This window comes from Zea mays, chromosome 2 (genome assembly GCF_902167145.1).
Source record: "Zea mays cultivar B73 chromosome 2, Zm-B73-REFERENCE-NAM-5.0, whole genome shotgun sequence".
Classification (NCBI taxonomy): Eukaryota; Viridiplantae; Streptophyta; class Magnoliopsida; order Poales; family Poaceae; genus Zea; species Zea mays.
Window position 1 is genome coordinate 172,238,971 of NC_050097.1, and position 14,589 is coordinate 172,253,559.

General features: G+C 41.3%; 1 protein-coding gene across 2 annotated transcripts; it reads left to right on the forward strand.

Annotated features, from left to right (window-relative positions):
* The first annotated feature begins 1,149 nt into the window (after positions 1–1,149).
* LOC100501133 (uncharacterized) lies at positions 1,150–14,068 on the forward strand. Of its 2 annotated transcripts, XR_002749922.2 has the most exons (6): positions 1,150–1,954; positions 4,074–4,169; positions 4,248–4,296; positions 4,606–4,732; positions 7,452–7,494; positions 13,496–14,068. XR_002749922.2 is itself a non-coding variant. In NM_001351950.1 (5 exons), exons 1-4 carry the CDS (start codon positions 1,256–1,258, stop codon positions 4,695–4,697), a joined length of 936 nt encoding a protein of 311 aa, NP_001338879.1. In that variant the 5' UTR covers positions 1,216–1,255; the 3' UTR covers positions 4,698–4,732; positions 5,692–6,000. The 2 variants fall into 2 exon arrangements, 1 of the variants encoding a protein (NP_001338879.1); NM_001351950.1 differs by lacking the exons at positions 7,452–7,494; positions 13,496–14,068 and adding an exon at positions 5,692–6,000 and having other exon boundaries at positions 1,216–1,954.
* The last annotated feature ends 521 nt before the right edge of the window (positions 14,069–14,589 follow it).

The window sequence follows — 14,589 nt, forward strand, 5'->3', positions numbered from 1 at the left end:
TTCTGCCGGCCCAATCGCGCAATTACTCGATCCTTCCGGTGTGGCGAAGGGATGTGCGGTTGGGTTAGAGAGCGCGAGAGGGTGATTTTATTAATGAGGTGTTTGGTTTGAAAAATAAACTAGTCTATCGTTAAACCAAACACTCTATAAATACCCAGGTGCCTAGTGGGTCGGTATGCACGCCCGATATCTCCGGCCGGATTTCGGAGCTCGCTGAGGAGGTGGGGCGAGTGCGGCGCGCGATTAGGAGATAAACAGAGACAGGGTCCCACCCGACAGCGCGCCCGTGTTGAGTGGTCGGCCAGTGGGGCCCTTTCGTCAGCGTCGCGCCAGGTCCAATTGCCGCATGCGAAAGTTGCTTGACGGGCCGAGCAGTGGGAAAGAGTCAGTGGGCCCAATTAGGGTTGGTGACCCAGCCAGGGTTTAGTTCTCTTTTTTTATTTTATTTGAATTTCTTCCTAGGTTTCAAATTTAATACTTGAATTCAAATTCGATTTGAAAGCTGCCCCTAGGTTTTTTGTACAAATAAAAATACTATTTTTTAAAGGATTAGATTTATGTTTATTTTTTATTATATAATTATTTTTTTTATATTCCTCTCCTTTTCTTCATTTCAAATTTAAATCATAGTTTAAATTCAAACTTGTGGCCAATTTATCCCCAAATGATATTGTGCCATAAACAATACTACTTTGGAGATATATTTATATACTATTTATATTTTTATATCCTTCCTCTTTTTATTCTCTATTTCTATTTTTTAAATCCTAAATTTCAATTTAGTGTTCCACCCAATTTTAAAGTTTTGTTATATTCCTATTTGAGTTATTATTATTATTATTAAATGCACAAACAAAACTCTTGTGTGATGCATGCTTTGTTTGTGTTTTAGTAAGGGGTTATTCTCTTTTAAATGGACTTAGTCACATGACTCAAGAAGTAGGTGGCCAATCACATGATGAGATCAATTTTTATATAAGTCTTATAATTTGGGTATTATAATTAACTAGAGACCTATATAAATAGAAGAAAATTAAATTACCAAGGAATTAAGTTACAAATTTTGATTTTTTTTTTGTGGGTCTCTAGATGATGGATGTGTGAGACTATAGAGGAGTACCATTTTGCATCCTAAATGCACAGAATTTTTTGCCCCTTCGGCCCCACCTCGTGATCACCCGTTCCGTGCTGCTCCGCCTGCCCCACAGCCTACAGTTGGGAGTTCAAACTTCGAGAGCCGAAGCGAAGCGGGGCCATGGGGAGATCACGAGCGACTGCCGCCGCCGCCACCTCCAGGCCCAGGCGCAACCCCAAGCCAAAGCCGGACTCCCCCTTCCTCTCCCCGCTCGCGTCGCTGTCTGCCACACCGCGCATCCGCACCCGCAAGGGCGCCATCCGCCGCGGCGGCCCCTCCCACGCGTCGTCGTCGCCGGGTTCTTCCCCCACCGGTCTCAACGTCAGATTCCTTTCCTCGCCGGGCTCCGCCTCCCCGTCGAAGCCCAAGCCGAAGCTAAGGTCCAGTGCCAAGCCCAAGTCGCGCCCCTCCTTCGTCTCCCCGCTCTCGTCGCCGTCACCCGCACCACGTACCCGCAAACGCACCGTCCGCGGCGTCGGCTCCTCACCTGCGTCGTCGTCGCCGGGGTCCTCTCCAGCCGAACTCAACATCAGCTTGCCCTCCTCGCCGGGCTTCTCCGCCTCCCCGCCGAAGCCCAGTGCCAGGGCCAATCTCGCCGCGCGCGCCCCCTTCGTCGCTAGCCCCCGCACCGCCACACCTTCCCCCGCCGCGTCTCCCCAGCCTGCTTCGGTGTCGGCGAAGGGGTTATCCAGCGTCGGAGACCTCAGGACCGCCGTCGCCTCACAGATGGAGAACCTCAAGCGCCGACTCGACGCGCTCCATTCCCGCGCTCACGACGACCTCGATGCGTCCTTCTCCCGCATCTCCAAGCGAATCAAGGTGAGCCCGCTGCGAGCCTTTCCCGCACCCCGCTGCCCTCCCAGTTGCATTGGTGTTTGGCTTCGAGCTTCGTGGTTTGTTTCGCCGGGTCCTGCCAACACGAACTGCTCCAGATTGTTGGTTGATGTTGTAGAGTGCTACTGTGCTAGCGTGTAAGGGACTGGAGATAACCATTGGCACTGTTTGGGACAGTATTTTTCTAAATAGGTTTTCTCTAGATTTCTAGATAGTCTAACTTTTAGATTTCTAGATAGTCTAACTTTCAAGAGAATCTAGATATCGCGAGGCTTGCATGTGGATTAAGATAAAAGGGTCCGCACGGTTTAGGGTTTAGGAAGCGGCAGATTTCTCCCGCCGTGACTACTGCGCGGATTTTGTATTCATGTTGATTTGGACGATGAAGCGTTTGGATGTCAGAAGCTGAATCTGACGGCTATAATTCTGCTAGAAGCCGATTCTGATGACCTACAGTCTCTGTCAAACTGTAGATTGAGCAAGACTTTGTTTATTTACATATTTGAATTTTCTCTGTTGTGCTGAACATCTGAATTTTCTACGATTGACATTTGAAGTGCTATATCTGAGTTTCTAAAATTGGTATAGGTTACTATGTCTAATTTTATACAATTAAAACATGCTCAATGTGCGTACTCTAGCCCTGTTTGTTTCCTTTTAGGATTATGTAATCCATAAGGTGGATTATAAGCACCTATCGATCTGCTTATGGATTATAATCTAGATATCTAGATTATATAATCCACCTAATAATCTGTGTTGTTTGTTTACCTCTCAACTTATTTAAGCTAAATTATATAATCTAGAGGGTAAACAAATAAGGCCTCTATCGGCGGAGATAGTTGATATATGTTGGGACAAGTCGAAATTCTGGAAAGAATAACAACAAGACAACATCATTATTTTCGAAATGCTCCTTCCCTCCGAAGGTTTCAAAGGAAGAAGGTATGTGACATAACTTCGACAGTCATAACAAGTGAGATCTATAGAATTGACGTGTAAGAGAGTTCAACATCAGGCAAAATCCTGCTTATATGAATACATATACCAAAGCACAGAAAATACAGATGCACAATACATGGGCTTTGGCTTGATAATACTTTGGAGGCTCTCCACACTATGAGATGCTAGAGACGCAGGGTTACAAATGGCCAATCACTATAGTATTGGTACTGGTAATCTATTTATAAGGAGACGGGTCGGTATACATCTTCGTACGAAATTACAAATGTCACCGCTATTACACCGTAGCCCTTCGTTATTGAGCGAGTACGATTACGTTCGTCGTGCACACCTTTCCTTCATGGAAACCTTGTTCGCTTTCCTTCTCCGAAGCTTCTTCCGAAGATGCAGAAGCTTCACTTTTCCTTGCTTTGGCTCCAATGTAAACTTCGGCTTTTCGTATCGTCCAAACCTTCTTTAAGTGATGATATTTGACTTTAATTGAGGCCCTTATCATAAGAAAGATGTCTAAACAATGGCCTTGTTAATATGAACCTTTGGATATATAAGATGTTTTGTAGCATACATGTAAACATTTACGGATAAAATACAAATTCATGGAAAGAGTAGTGTATCTGGACCCCCTCCCTTTATAGGTTTGTGGCATTAGTGTACAAGTGATACATGGATTTTCTTGGCAAGAGTTTATGTTTTAAGTGTTGTATCATGAAACGACACTGAATGGGGCAATCTTGTCTGTATTGTAAACATCCCAATACCTAAGTATGTAGATTTGTTTTGCTAATTCATTTCAGAGGACATTTTTTCGTATCAATAGAAAAAATGATTAGTTCCCCAGGAGCATTTAACCAATACTGCCTTTGGAGATCCATGAGATTATAATTGTAACTGGTACAATAACATGGTCAATAAATTTTATTCACTCCTTGCTTGTAGTTCATTTATGTAGGTAAAAATTTGCTCAAATTGCATGGTGAGCAGTTCCATGCAAATTTTGTATTAATAGAGCATTTTCCACACCAAAATGTTAACCCACACTCTGATACACACACAGTCTAGTTAATCCACAGATAACGCAGTTTATTTGTTTTGGGTGTTCTATTTGCTCTAACATATGTAAGATCCTAATTCCCTTTTTCAGACCCAAAACCAAGCCTGTCAGCATCTGGCAGATGAAGTTGACAAGGAGCACAAGAAGATGTCTGATAATATAAAAGAAAGTTCTGAGATTGCCAGGGTACAAATATTTTAGGCCTGTAGCATCTGGAAAATTTCTGTTTTTTTTGGTATTCTAATGCCTCTCTGTCATTTTCAGGCAAAGTACAAGCAGATCATCGCAGAGGCACAAGCTTCCACAACTCGTGGTACTATGCACATACTACACTTTAAAAGTTTATGTTCTCTCTTTGACTTACACCATTCTCTTGCTTCTAGAGTTAAGATTGCAGAATATGGTCATAGTTAAATAATGATAGGTGGAAATCAGGACATATCTATGTCCATGTTCTGTTCCTCTGGTTTTAACATTCCTGATTAGGTTGATCCTAAATTGTCTTTGCATAAATGTGGTCTTTGTTAACTGTTACTAATCTCTGTATGTTATTAGCATAGCTTAACTCTTACATTATGTCGGTCTTCTGTCTTCTCCATTCTCATTTGTCTCTAATGGTTAGTGTGCAAGGTGACTATCCCTGAGATGACAAAATCTGTGGAGAAAGCTATTGATGGTCTGTGTACCCGATATAATATCTCAATGCCAGTTTAATTACCAAGTACAAGTTCTACTCACTACACTTCTGAGTAAGTACCACTACATACCGTCTTACCCTCTGATGACTGATGATTGCTATGTCCTTATCTCTAGTTTAATGTAGCCTTTTTTTTTTGCTAAATTAGTTGTATGAGGATGCCTTTATATTTCTGATTGATACTGAGATGTCACTGAAAGTGTTGTCTAATATCTTCCCTTTGTAAACTTTTTATGCTTTGATGTCATCCTACGTGCTTGTAAGCAAGTCGGGGAATGCAAAAACCTTGCAATAGCTTCTGTGGACAACCCATTGGTAGTTAAACTTTAGACATCACTGTTGTTGCTATAAATAGTGTTGGAAATACAGTGCAACTTTGGCTTGGTTGGCTGTGAAATATTTTCATTTAGCCTGTGCAGTGAACACAGTGAACACCGTTAAACTTATGATCTATTTCATATTTCAGTTTATTTATACTAAGGCAATTTGCACTCACCTCCAAGGTGCATATGTAGTATCCTATGTTCAAAATTTACCTAATGACTTTGTTAAAGCTTGCGTGTAACATATGATATATTTTTTTTCTCTGTATGATATAACCACTTGTCCATTTGGCTGTAAAGGGGCTGTTCCTTTGGTACTAAGCCCGAGTTTGGTTTGAGGGACTAAAGATTAGTCCCTCCATTTTAGTCCACATTTAGTCCCTAAATTGCTAAATGGTAGGACTAAAACAAAGACTACTGTTTTAGTCTCTAGTCCTTCAAGGGGTGACTAAAAGAGACTAAACCATATTATAATTTCACCTTTTGTCCCTCTTTTATTTTAGTTGCACTAATGACAGAAGAATACTAAGAGGTATTTTGGTCCTCTTATGATTTATTTAATGCTTTTTGAATACTTTGTCTCTAGAACCAAACATGGTAGAGACTAAACTTTAGTCTCCTAACTAAACTTTAGTTCCTGAACTAAGGAACCAAATAGGTCCTAAGATGTGTTTCCTTTCCTTTGCAGATAGCCTTCACATCAATCTGAGATGGTGTGATCGTTATTTCGACATCCGTAGATAATCAGTAGAGTACAGGGACATATAAATATCGAATAAAGTTCATGAGCATTGGAAAGTATGTAATATCGAGAGCTTATCATCATCTGTATGACTATCCCATTTTTCCGCCGACTTCAATCCGTAGCAAAGCAGGCCATGGAATACTAAACTGCTGTTTCGTCTGAGAAATCTTCATCTAACAGTCAACACCAGCTTAATGTAATATACTACCCTGCTCGAGTTATTTTCTCTAAGGATTGGAGATGAACTTCTCTACGATCGTCCAAAGCTCAGACCACATTTGACTTCCCTTCATTTTGCAAGCTGCCGATGCACCATTTTTTTTGGGTGGTTTCAGTATTGACATATTGGCTGACGAGAAGCAGAACATGCACTTGAAATAGCCCAAGCTGACTTAAATAGAATCTGAATCAGACGCGTGTTTCGGTTACATCTGCCGCAGTAGCAAGCCACAAACCGAATGTAAGGGTGTTTGGTTTCTTGAGTCATTTTTAGTCACTAAATTGTCAAACAATATAATTAAAGAAGTCGTTTTAAATAAAAAATCTAGGAACTAGAAATCAAACTATTCAAAATGAGGTAGTGCATTGTAGGTCTATTTCTCAAATTTGGTGTGATAACTCCTTTCTAATATTAGTACTAACTAACTATGAGCAATAAAGTAGTGATGGATCAACTTATTCCATTACATAAACCAAACAAAAAAGTAATAAGTGAGAAGATTATGGACTAGTTTATTTTTCAAACCAAACACCCTATAAAAAAACCAAACACCTCCTTATAAGATAAACATAAAACTAGAGATCCAAGAAATTTAGTCGAGCCTAGACACGAAGAAAGCTTTGTATTAAATATAACAGAATAGTTGTGATTTTTATTTTCTTATCGTACTATTTGTCTATATATTGAATACGATAGAATAACTTCCCTTAGAAAAATTAAGAGCTCAATTTGACTCCCATCCAACTATTGTGCCTATAAAGATTTTAATCATCATTTACAGGGTTTACTAAAGTAGACACTATAGAAAAACTAGAAAAATACGTCGACCTGGAATTTCTTAATCAGGTTAAGAACGTCGGTTTTATGTGACCAACGTACTTAAGGGTAAGTACGTCGGCCAAAGTGTCAGCCCATGAACGTATGTCGGCTTTAACAGGGCCAACGTTCTTATTGGTTTTAAGAAATCACGTGTCGACTCCTCATTTTTCCTTTTCTCTCTCTTCTGGCTTTCTGTCTCGCGCACGCGCGCCGCCTCTTCGCCCGTTGCCTGCCGTTGATAAGCCGCCCAGAACCGAGAGCCGCCACCTCGAGCCGTCGTCGGGAGCCACGTGCCTTCACTGTAATTTAGTTTTGTATTATTTGCTCTGTTAGAATTTAGTGGTGATGTTGTACAAATATGATGAAGTAATTGATTTTAGGGTGTTATATTTGAGTGATGTTGTTTATTGTGATGAAATAATTGATTTTAGAGAGATCAAAAACAAAAACATGTGATACAAAACCATTTGACACAAAACCATTATTGATTTCAGTGATAAAGTTGTTGTTTATTGTGATGCAAGCGGTCCAATAATAAATATAGACATACATATAAACTACATTCATATGTTACTTAATGAACATATGATTAGTCTAAAACGAATTATACTTTGGTAAATTCTAGTCGCTTATTTTTTCTAAACCATCATTCTAACTTGTGTAGGTGATATTGCCACCAACGTCCGCGCTTCCCTACCTAGATCAAGGTGATTAATTATCTGCTACTTTGTTTGTCTAATAAATTTGCTACATTTCTTAATTATTGCTACATTTGTTGCTAATAATGTTTTATTTGATCATTTGTCCACATTTACCTTTGTTGCATAATTACTTACGTGTAGGACACGCACTTAGTAAAACAAATGTGTCACCCGTTTGGGAACAACACATCTCATATTTACCTGTGAGGTGCATAGTCCGAATTGTCCAACATATTTTGGACAGCCTGAGAATGACATCCTTTGCGTATTATTTGGTTCACGACCCGTGTACGTTCTGCTCGTGGTTTCAGCAGCATAACCCTGTTGTTCTCCGGCTTTCGGAGAACAGCGGGGTTATGCTGCCGAAATCACGAGTGGAAGGTACACGAATCAGACCAAATAACACACAACAACTGCCATTTTTGGGTTGGTTTAGGACCTATCCTCTTCCTAATAGGGTTTGTAGTTGTGAATTGGTTAGTAACACTGCACACTGCACATGTTTGTCATGCATGATGAGTATCTACGTTTTTCCATTAGCTTTGGAAATGGGTGACGATCGAAGAAGGGCTATGTACGATGGATTCAACAGTAACACTCTGGGGCACTTTGATGCATGGGTTAAGGTTGCTGACGAATTCGTGGTGCGCACATTTGCTGGGGAGCCTCGTGTCGTAACCTAATCCGATTGGACAAGTTTGACCTCTCCCTTCATATTTGCAAAGATGACTTTGGCGTGAGCATGGAGAGGTGGATGCTCCTCCGGAGTCGAACACAGACAAGGACATAGACCAAATGGAGGACATGTTAGATGACACCCGACATGAGTATCCAACACTGGAGACCGACCGACCCCCGCCAGAGGAAGTGCAACAGTTTTACAAGTTGCTAGAAGCCGCAGATGCAAAAGCGCACGAGGGCATCAACATGACTATACTTTTGGTCGTAACATGACTTATGGTGATGAAGTTAAAGTACAACTTCTCAAATAACTGCTACAACGATATCGTGAAGCTAATTATTGATCTCATCCCGGCTAACCATAAGATACCAGAGAACTTGTATCAATATAAAAAAATTGTCCTGGGTCTCGACATGAACTATGCGTGCGAAAATAATTGCATGTTGTTCTGGAGGGATCACGAGAATGACACCCATTGCATGTACTGCAACAAATCAAGGTATGAAGTGGTGGTGGACGAGGAATGGATTGAGGTTACTACAAAAGTCCCGGTGAAGTAGTTGCAGTACATGCCTATTACTTCGTGGCTTAAAAAGTTGTTTCTAAATCAGGAGACAACGAAGCAAATGAGATGGCACAAGGAAGGGGATCATCAGGACCAAGATCCGGATATCTTTTGCATCCATCATATGGCGAGGCATGGCAGGCACTTGACCGTTTTGATCTAGAATTAGCAAGGGACCCAATAAGTGTTCGTCTTGGTTTGTCGACGGACGGATTCATTCCTTTCAGCAGAAATTCCACTCCGTACTCGTGTTGGCCGGTTTTCATGATGCCATACGATCTCTCCTACCAAATGCATGAAAGAAGAGGTCATGTTTCTTGCTTTGGTTATTCTGGGCCCTAAGGATCTGTGTACGAAAATCAATGTATTTATGCAACTGTTGATAGAACAGCTGAAAGTGTTGTGGAAAGGGGGATGGAGGCTTATGATAACCATCTGAATTGTAGATTTAATCTACGAGCGGCATATCTATGGTCAATTCATGATCTCTTGGCATATGGCATTTGGTGAAGGTTGTGTGTCCATGGTAGGTTGTGTTGTCCGATATGTATGAGTCGTAAGCATATAGGTTCAAGCATGGAAAAAGGAAACATTTTGTGATGTGCACCGATGTTTCCTACCTGCCAATCATCCTTTTAGAAAATATACAGTCATTCCGGAAAGGCAAGAAGGTTAGAGATGGGCCTCCGAAGCGACAAACATGTGAAGATATCATGAGACAGCATCATGACCTAAAACCGATAGAAGGAGGTGGGTTCGAAGGGTACGATAAAGAACACAACTGGATGCACATCTCTCCTTGGGAGCTACCATACACGAAGGCATTGATCTTGCCCCATAACATAGATTTGATGCATCGGGAGTGTAATGTTGCTGAAAGCATGAAAGCTCTCTTATGTGTTTTGATGGTTTGGATGACAACCCAATTAAATGACTGTCATGTGTGTTAAGTGTTGGACATGTGCTTATTATAAAGCTTGTAAAGTTCAACACAAGTGTTCAAGAGTGATGATCCAAAGGCTGAGTTGATTATGGTTGTAGACATCACAAGTGAAGGAGAACATTGCTTATGTGAGACTTGGTGTGCATATCTTGGAGACAACTGGTCAAGTCAAGGATAGAGGCAAGAAGAGCTTCGAGCTACCGAGGGCACATGAGAAGGTCAAGGAGGCCGAGGAACCCAAAGCCAGGGGTGAAGAATACTTGTAAAGTCAAGGATTGATCGAGTTGTGAAAAGATATGGTGTATCGAGAATAAATGTCTAAGGACATGACTTACAACCAATGAGATAACATTTATGGTTATGTGGTGTAAGTCATAAGGCTCAAGATCAAGCTCAAGACATAGAGCAAGGTCACTAGAAGGAGAAGTAGTGTCAAAGCCAGAACCTGGAAGCAACCCAAAAGAGAGTGTTGGAGCTCATAGATGGCAATCAGGATCAAGTCTTGGAGACTTGGAGTCCAACATCAACCTCAAACAGGCCAAAAGGAGCAAAACGACGATGAAGGTTAAGTATGTAGGTTTAATTGTTAAAATATGTTGCATGCACCTTCTACTATGCGTATGACACTTTGGTTTTGCTCTATAACCATGTTTGTAGAGAAAGTGTTATTTAGAGCTCTGTTCAAGGTGAAACAGAAAAGCTGGGAAAAGATATGAAAAGAGGTAATCTTCTAGGACTCAGTCAATTAAATTATACTCTAAATGTGTTTGTCTAAGTCACAGGAAGATCCTCCCAAGAGTTGAAGTAAAGTGGAGAAGAAAAGGAGGGAAAAGCAAGTTTGGGCTACTGTTTGGGTAGCACCGAACAGTCCGGTGCACCCCCACCGGATAGTCTGGTGCCCTCGGCGGCCAATTGATTAGCCTTGGGTGTGTTAGCTAAAAATGTCGGACAGTCTGGGCCCTTGCTCCAAACAGTCTGGACCCAGTCACCGGATAGTTCGGTGGTCCTCGGAGGCAACGACTAGGTGGACACGCCACCAGCACCAACGGGCAAACTGGAGCAATGGACAGTCTGGTGCAGGCACTAGACAAACCGGTGCCCCATAGAAGCGGAAGGTGGCCAATCAAGGATACGACGATCGTTGGGCGGAGGCGCACGGACAGTCTAGTGCCCCTCAGAAGTAGCAAATTTTCATAGGATTGAGATATTCGTTGCAAGGAAAGGGGCAACGGCTAGGGGCTCATTTAGGGCTATAAAAGGACCCCCTAGACACCTTGTTGCAAGACACAAGAGTAGCCAACAAGTCCATATATCATTGTGATCATTTCTCTCTCTCTCTTGTGTATCTCTCCTGTTTGTGTAGAGGCGAAGTTATAAGCCTTTAGAGAGAGAAGTGCTGCCTAGAGCTATAGCAAGACCTTGAACAAGTTGTTACTCTACCGGAGCGCTGTCAAGAAGTTTGCAAGCAATCGCGGCATCGTTGTAACCGACATTAACATAATGGAAAGCTCTATCACATTGACAGATCTGAACAAACAGATGACAGAGTAAGATACTCGAAGCCAAGATGTGGCTAACTGCAACGAGGACTATACAAGCATTTTAGGCTTGGCTGAACCTCAAGATAAATCCATGTGTCTATGTGCTTTGCTTTGTTCTATGTTTTATTTCCTTGTCTTGATTGCTTATATACTTGCACTTCAATACTTATCTGTGGTACAAGCTGTCTTTGAAATGCATAATATTTTGAGACATGACCTTCATTTTCGCTGCGACCTACTCGATGTGTCTTTCATTCCACCGCGATCTAATCTTCGAGTAAAGTGAGAATTTTCAGTTTTTAAGTAATAATTTTTATTCGCCTATTCACCCCCTCTATGCAACATCCAGATCCTATTCCCGGACAAAGAGAACTTTCAAAGCATCATAAGCATGTGCTTCGACTTCACCGGTCAATCCAAAGATAACATCCAAGCTAGAAAAGACTTAGCCCTTCTTTGTGATCGCTCGCACCTCGAGTTTAAATGCAATGCAAGTGGAAAGGAGAAAAGGACATGAGCTCCTATCGTCTGAAGCCAAAAGAACGAGAAGAGATACTTGCATGGTTGACAATATTGAAGTTCCATATCGCTATGAGCCAAATATAAAATGGGCAGTTAACCTCGAAACGGGTAAACTAATTGGGTTGAAGAGTCACGATTACCATATTTTGATGGAAAGAATCTTGCCAGTAATGTTTCTAGATGTTTCAGTACGTGGCTATGGGAGATACTGGCTGAACTTAGTTTCTTTTATCAATAGATATGTGCAATGGAAATCTCAAAGAAATCGATGAAGAAGCTTGAGAAAGAAATTGTTGTACTTGTTTGCAAGATGGAAAAATAGTTTCCACCTGGATTTATGAATTGTATGCAACATTTGCTCGTGCATCTCCCTTGGGAAGCTTTGGTAGGAGGACCTGCACAGTTTAGGTGGATGTATAGTCAAGAAAGAGAGTTGAAAAAATTTAAAGTGACAGTACGAAACAAGGCCAGTGTAGAGGGCTGCATTGCAGAGGCATTTGCAGCGAAGGAGATTACAATATTTTCAAGAAAGTATTCTCATGCAAAAACGACATCAATGCTCACACGACGCGGTGCCAATTCGAACAGCAAGCCCCGGTAACCGAGCTTAGTGTTTTCCAGTGGCAGGGTAAAGGGGTCGAAACTTCTACCTCACATCTTGTAGATACATCAGAGCGCAAAAAAACCTTGCTTTTCTTGTACAACAATGTGGAGGAACTTCATCCATATTTTGAAATCTTTGAGAACACGTATCAGGTATCTTCTCAACAACTCACATTGAAGGAATTCGATGACCCACACTTAAACAAGGTGTCCGACGATCCTTCCTTTGTTCAGTGGTTCCATGAACATGTAACTATCTCCATACCCGTTTTCTTGAACTTCTATTCCATATATTTTGAATAATTTAACAATACCAATTTTCTTGCACATGCATGTAGTGTACGAAACCTGATGTTGAAGTCTCTGAGGACTTGGTACAAATATCACATGGTCAATTAACCGCAAAGAAATTCGATCATTATGATATCAATGGGTACCGTTTTCAAACGAATAAACTTGCATATAATGCTGATAATGAACGATTTGACTATTATGGTATTGTTGAAGATATAACTGAGTAAACGTTTGGAGGCCGTAAACCTCTAAGGTTTGTGACCTTTGATTGTATATGGTTTGATCCTCGAGCTGGGACGTGAGTCGACGAGTTTGGAGTTATCGAGATAAAGCACGCATCACGATACAAAGGTAATGAGTACGGCAATATTGTGCTTGCCCATCAAGTGAATAAGGTGTACTACTTAAGTTATCTCACCCAAGCTTGAAGCTTGGTGGGATGTCTACAAAGTTAATACATAAGTCCACCTTGAGCGGTATGATAACTACAACGTAAGCGTCACAAATGATGATCTTTGGGTTATCTATCAAGAAGACGGTGACCAAAGAAACAATGATGACGATGATGATATTGTATCTGAAGGGACAATCCTTGATGAATTAGTTTCTCAACCCGTCGAACCCATAGAGTTAATGGACGAAGAACCAGGTCCTTCAAATGCAAAACGTCAAAAGTCAACAAGACTTCTTCAAAGACTCATTTAATGCACATGTTAGGGAAGATGTTTCTAATGCTGATGATTTTTTATTACTACACTTTGTGTATGTTTATTACTATAATTTATGTCATACATCTGTTTTAAATTTATTTTATAATTGAATGGTATATACTAACTATTTGTGCGGAAATTGTGCAGATGTTCAGGGGGCTTGGTAAGGGGAAAGGGAAGAAAAAGGGTGAAAGCTCCTACAGGTCCATTCGATCTAGGTCGAGTAGGGAGGCTGATCCTACTGTTGACGTTGTTGGGGGCCTTCGTTTTCCTAAGGTCCTCAATAACATGAACTAACCATTGGCCATCAGTATATTTGTCAAGCATTGCAGGAGCTTCAGAATCAGACTACCTTTAGTGTAGAACGATGGAAGAGTATCGAAGGTAGCTTCGTCATAACAACAATGGGAAGGTGGTGCAAGGAGAAGGTGTCACCACGAACACCAAAGGCAGAAGACAATGCTATCCCTGTACTGTTTGTAAATCTTGTGTGCAATTCTTAATGGCATAAGTGTAATTTCATATGAAGCTATATGATTTCGTATAAATAGATGAACAGTGCCCCGCATAAAGTACTTTTTGGCGGATTGGGCGATCATTGTGTAATTCTCTCTCGACGACACCTTCATTGTAATTCTCTCTGAAGAACCGAAGGTACAATTGTAAAGTTAATTTACAAAAAGGGAACATGTTATTGATATATTTTAATCGATTTTTGATGTTTAAATCCTTTTATACTCCTTGTATATTCATTTATTCACGTTGGTAAACCATGATTTATTCACCCAACAATTAACCTTTGTCTCTGAAGGAATCATCTCGAAGGGATGACTTCTTCGTGACGAAGGTTGTCTATCTTTTTAATATTATGTTGTCTTGTTTTTGGTTGTGTATAGCAATCGAGAATGAGTGACCAACATTGGCGCCCACCTCCGGTGAACTCTACGACCACCTTCGTCATTGCACCGAAGAAGACAACGGCGCTAGGGGCTGTCCTTGCTCCCCTGGACACCAATCAAGACGGAGTCCTTCTAAGGGAGGCTCAAAGCCAGAAGAGGAAGGCCACCTGCCCAACTCCATGAGATGAGAGCTAGATCAAGAGACCAGCAACCTGGAGGTCATACATCAACAGGTGGAAAAGAGAAGGGAGAAAATGTTTCGGTTAGCTGAGCTGCAAAAAAAGATTGACGAAGAAGCCGAGGAGATGCGACATATCGCATAGGATACTGAGCAAGCACATA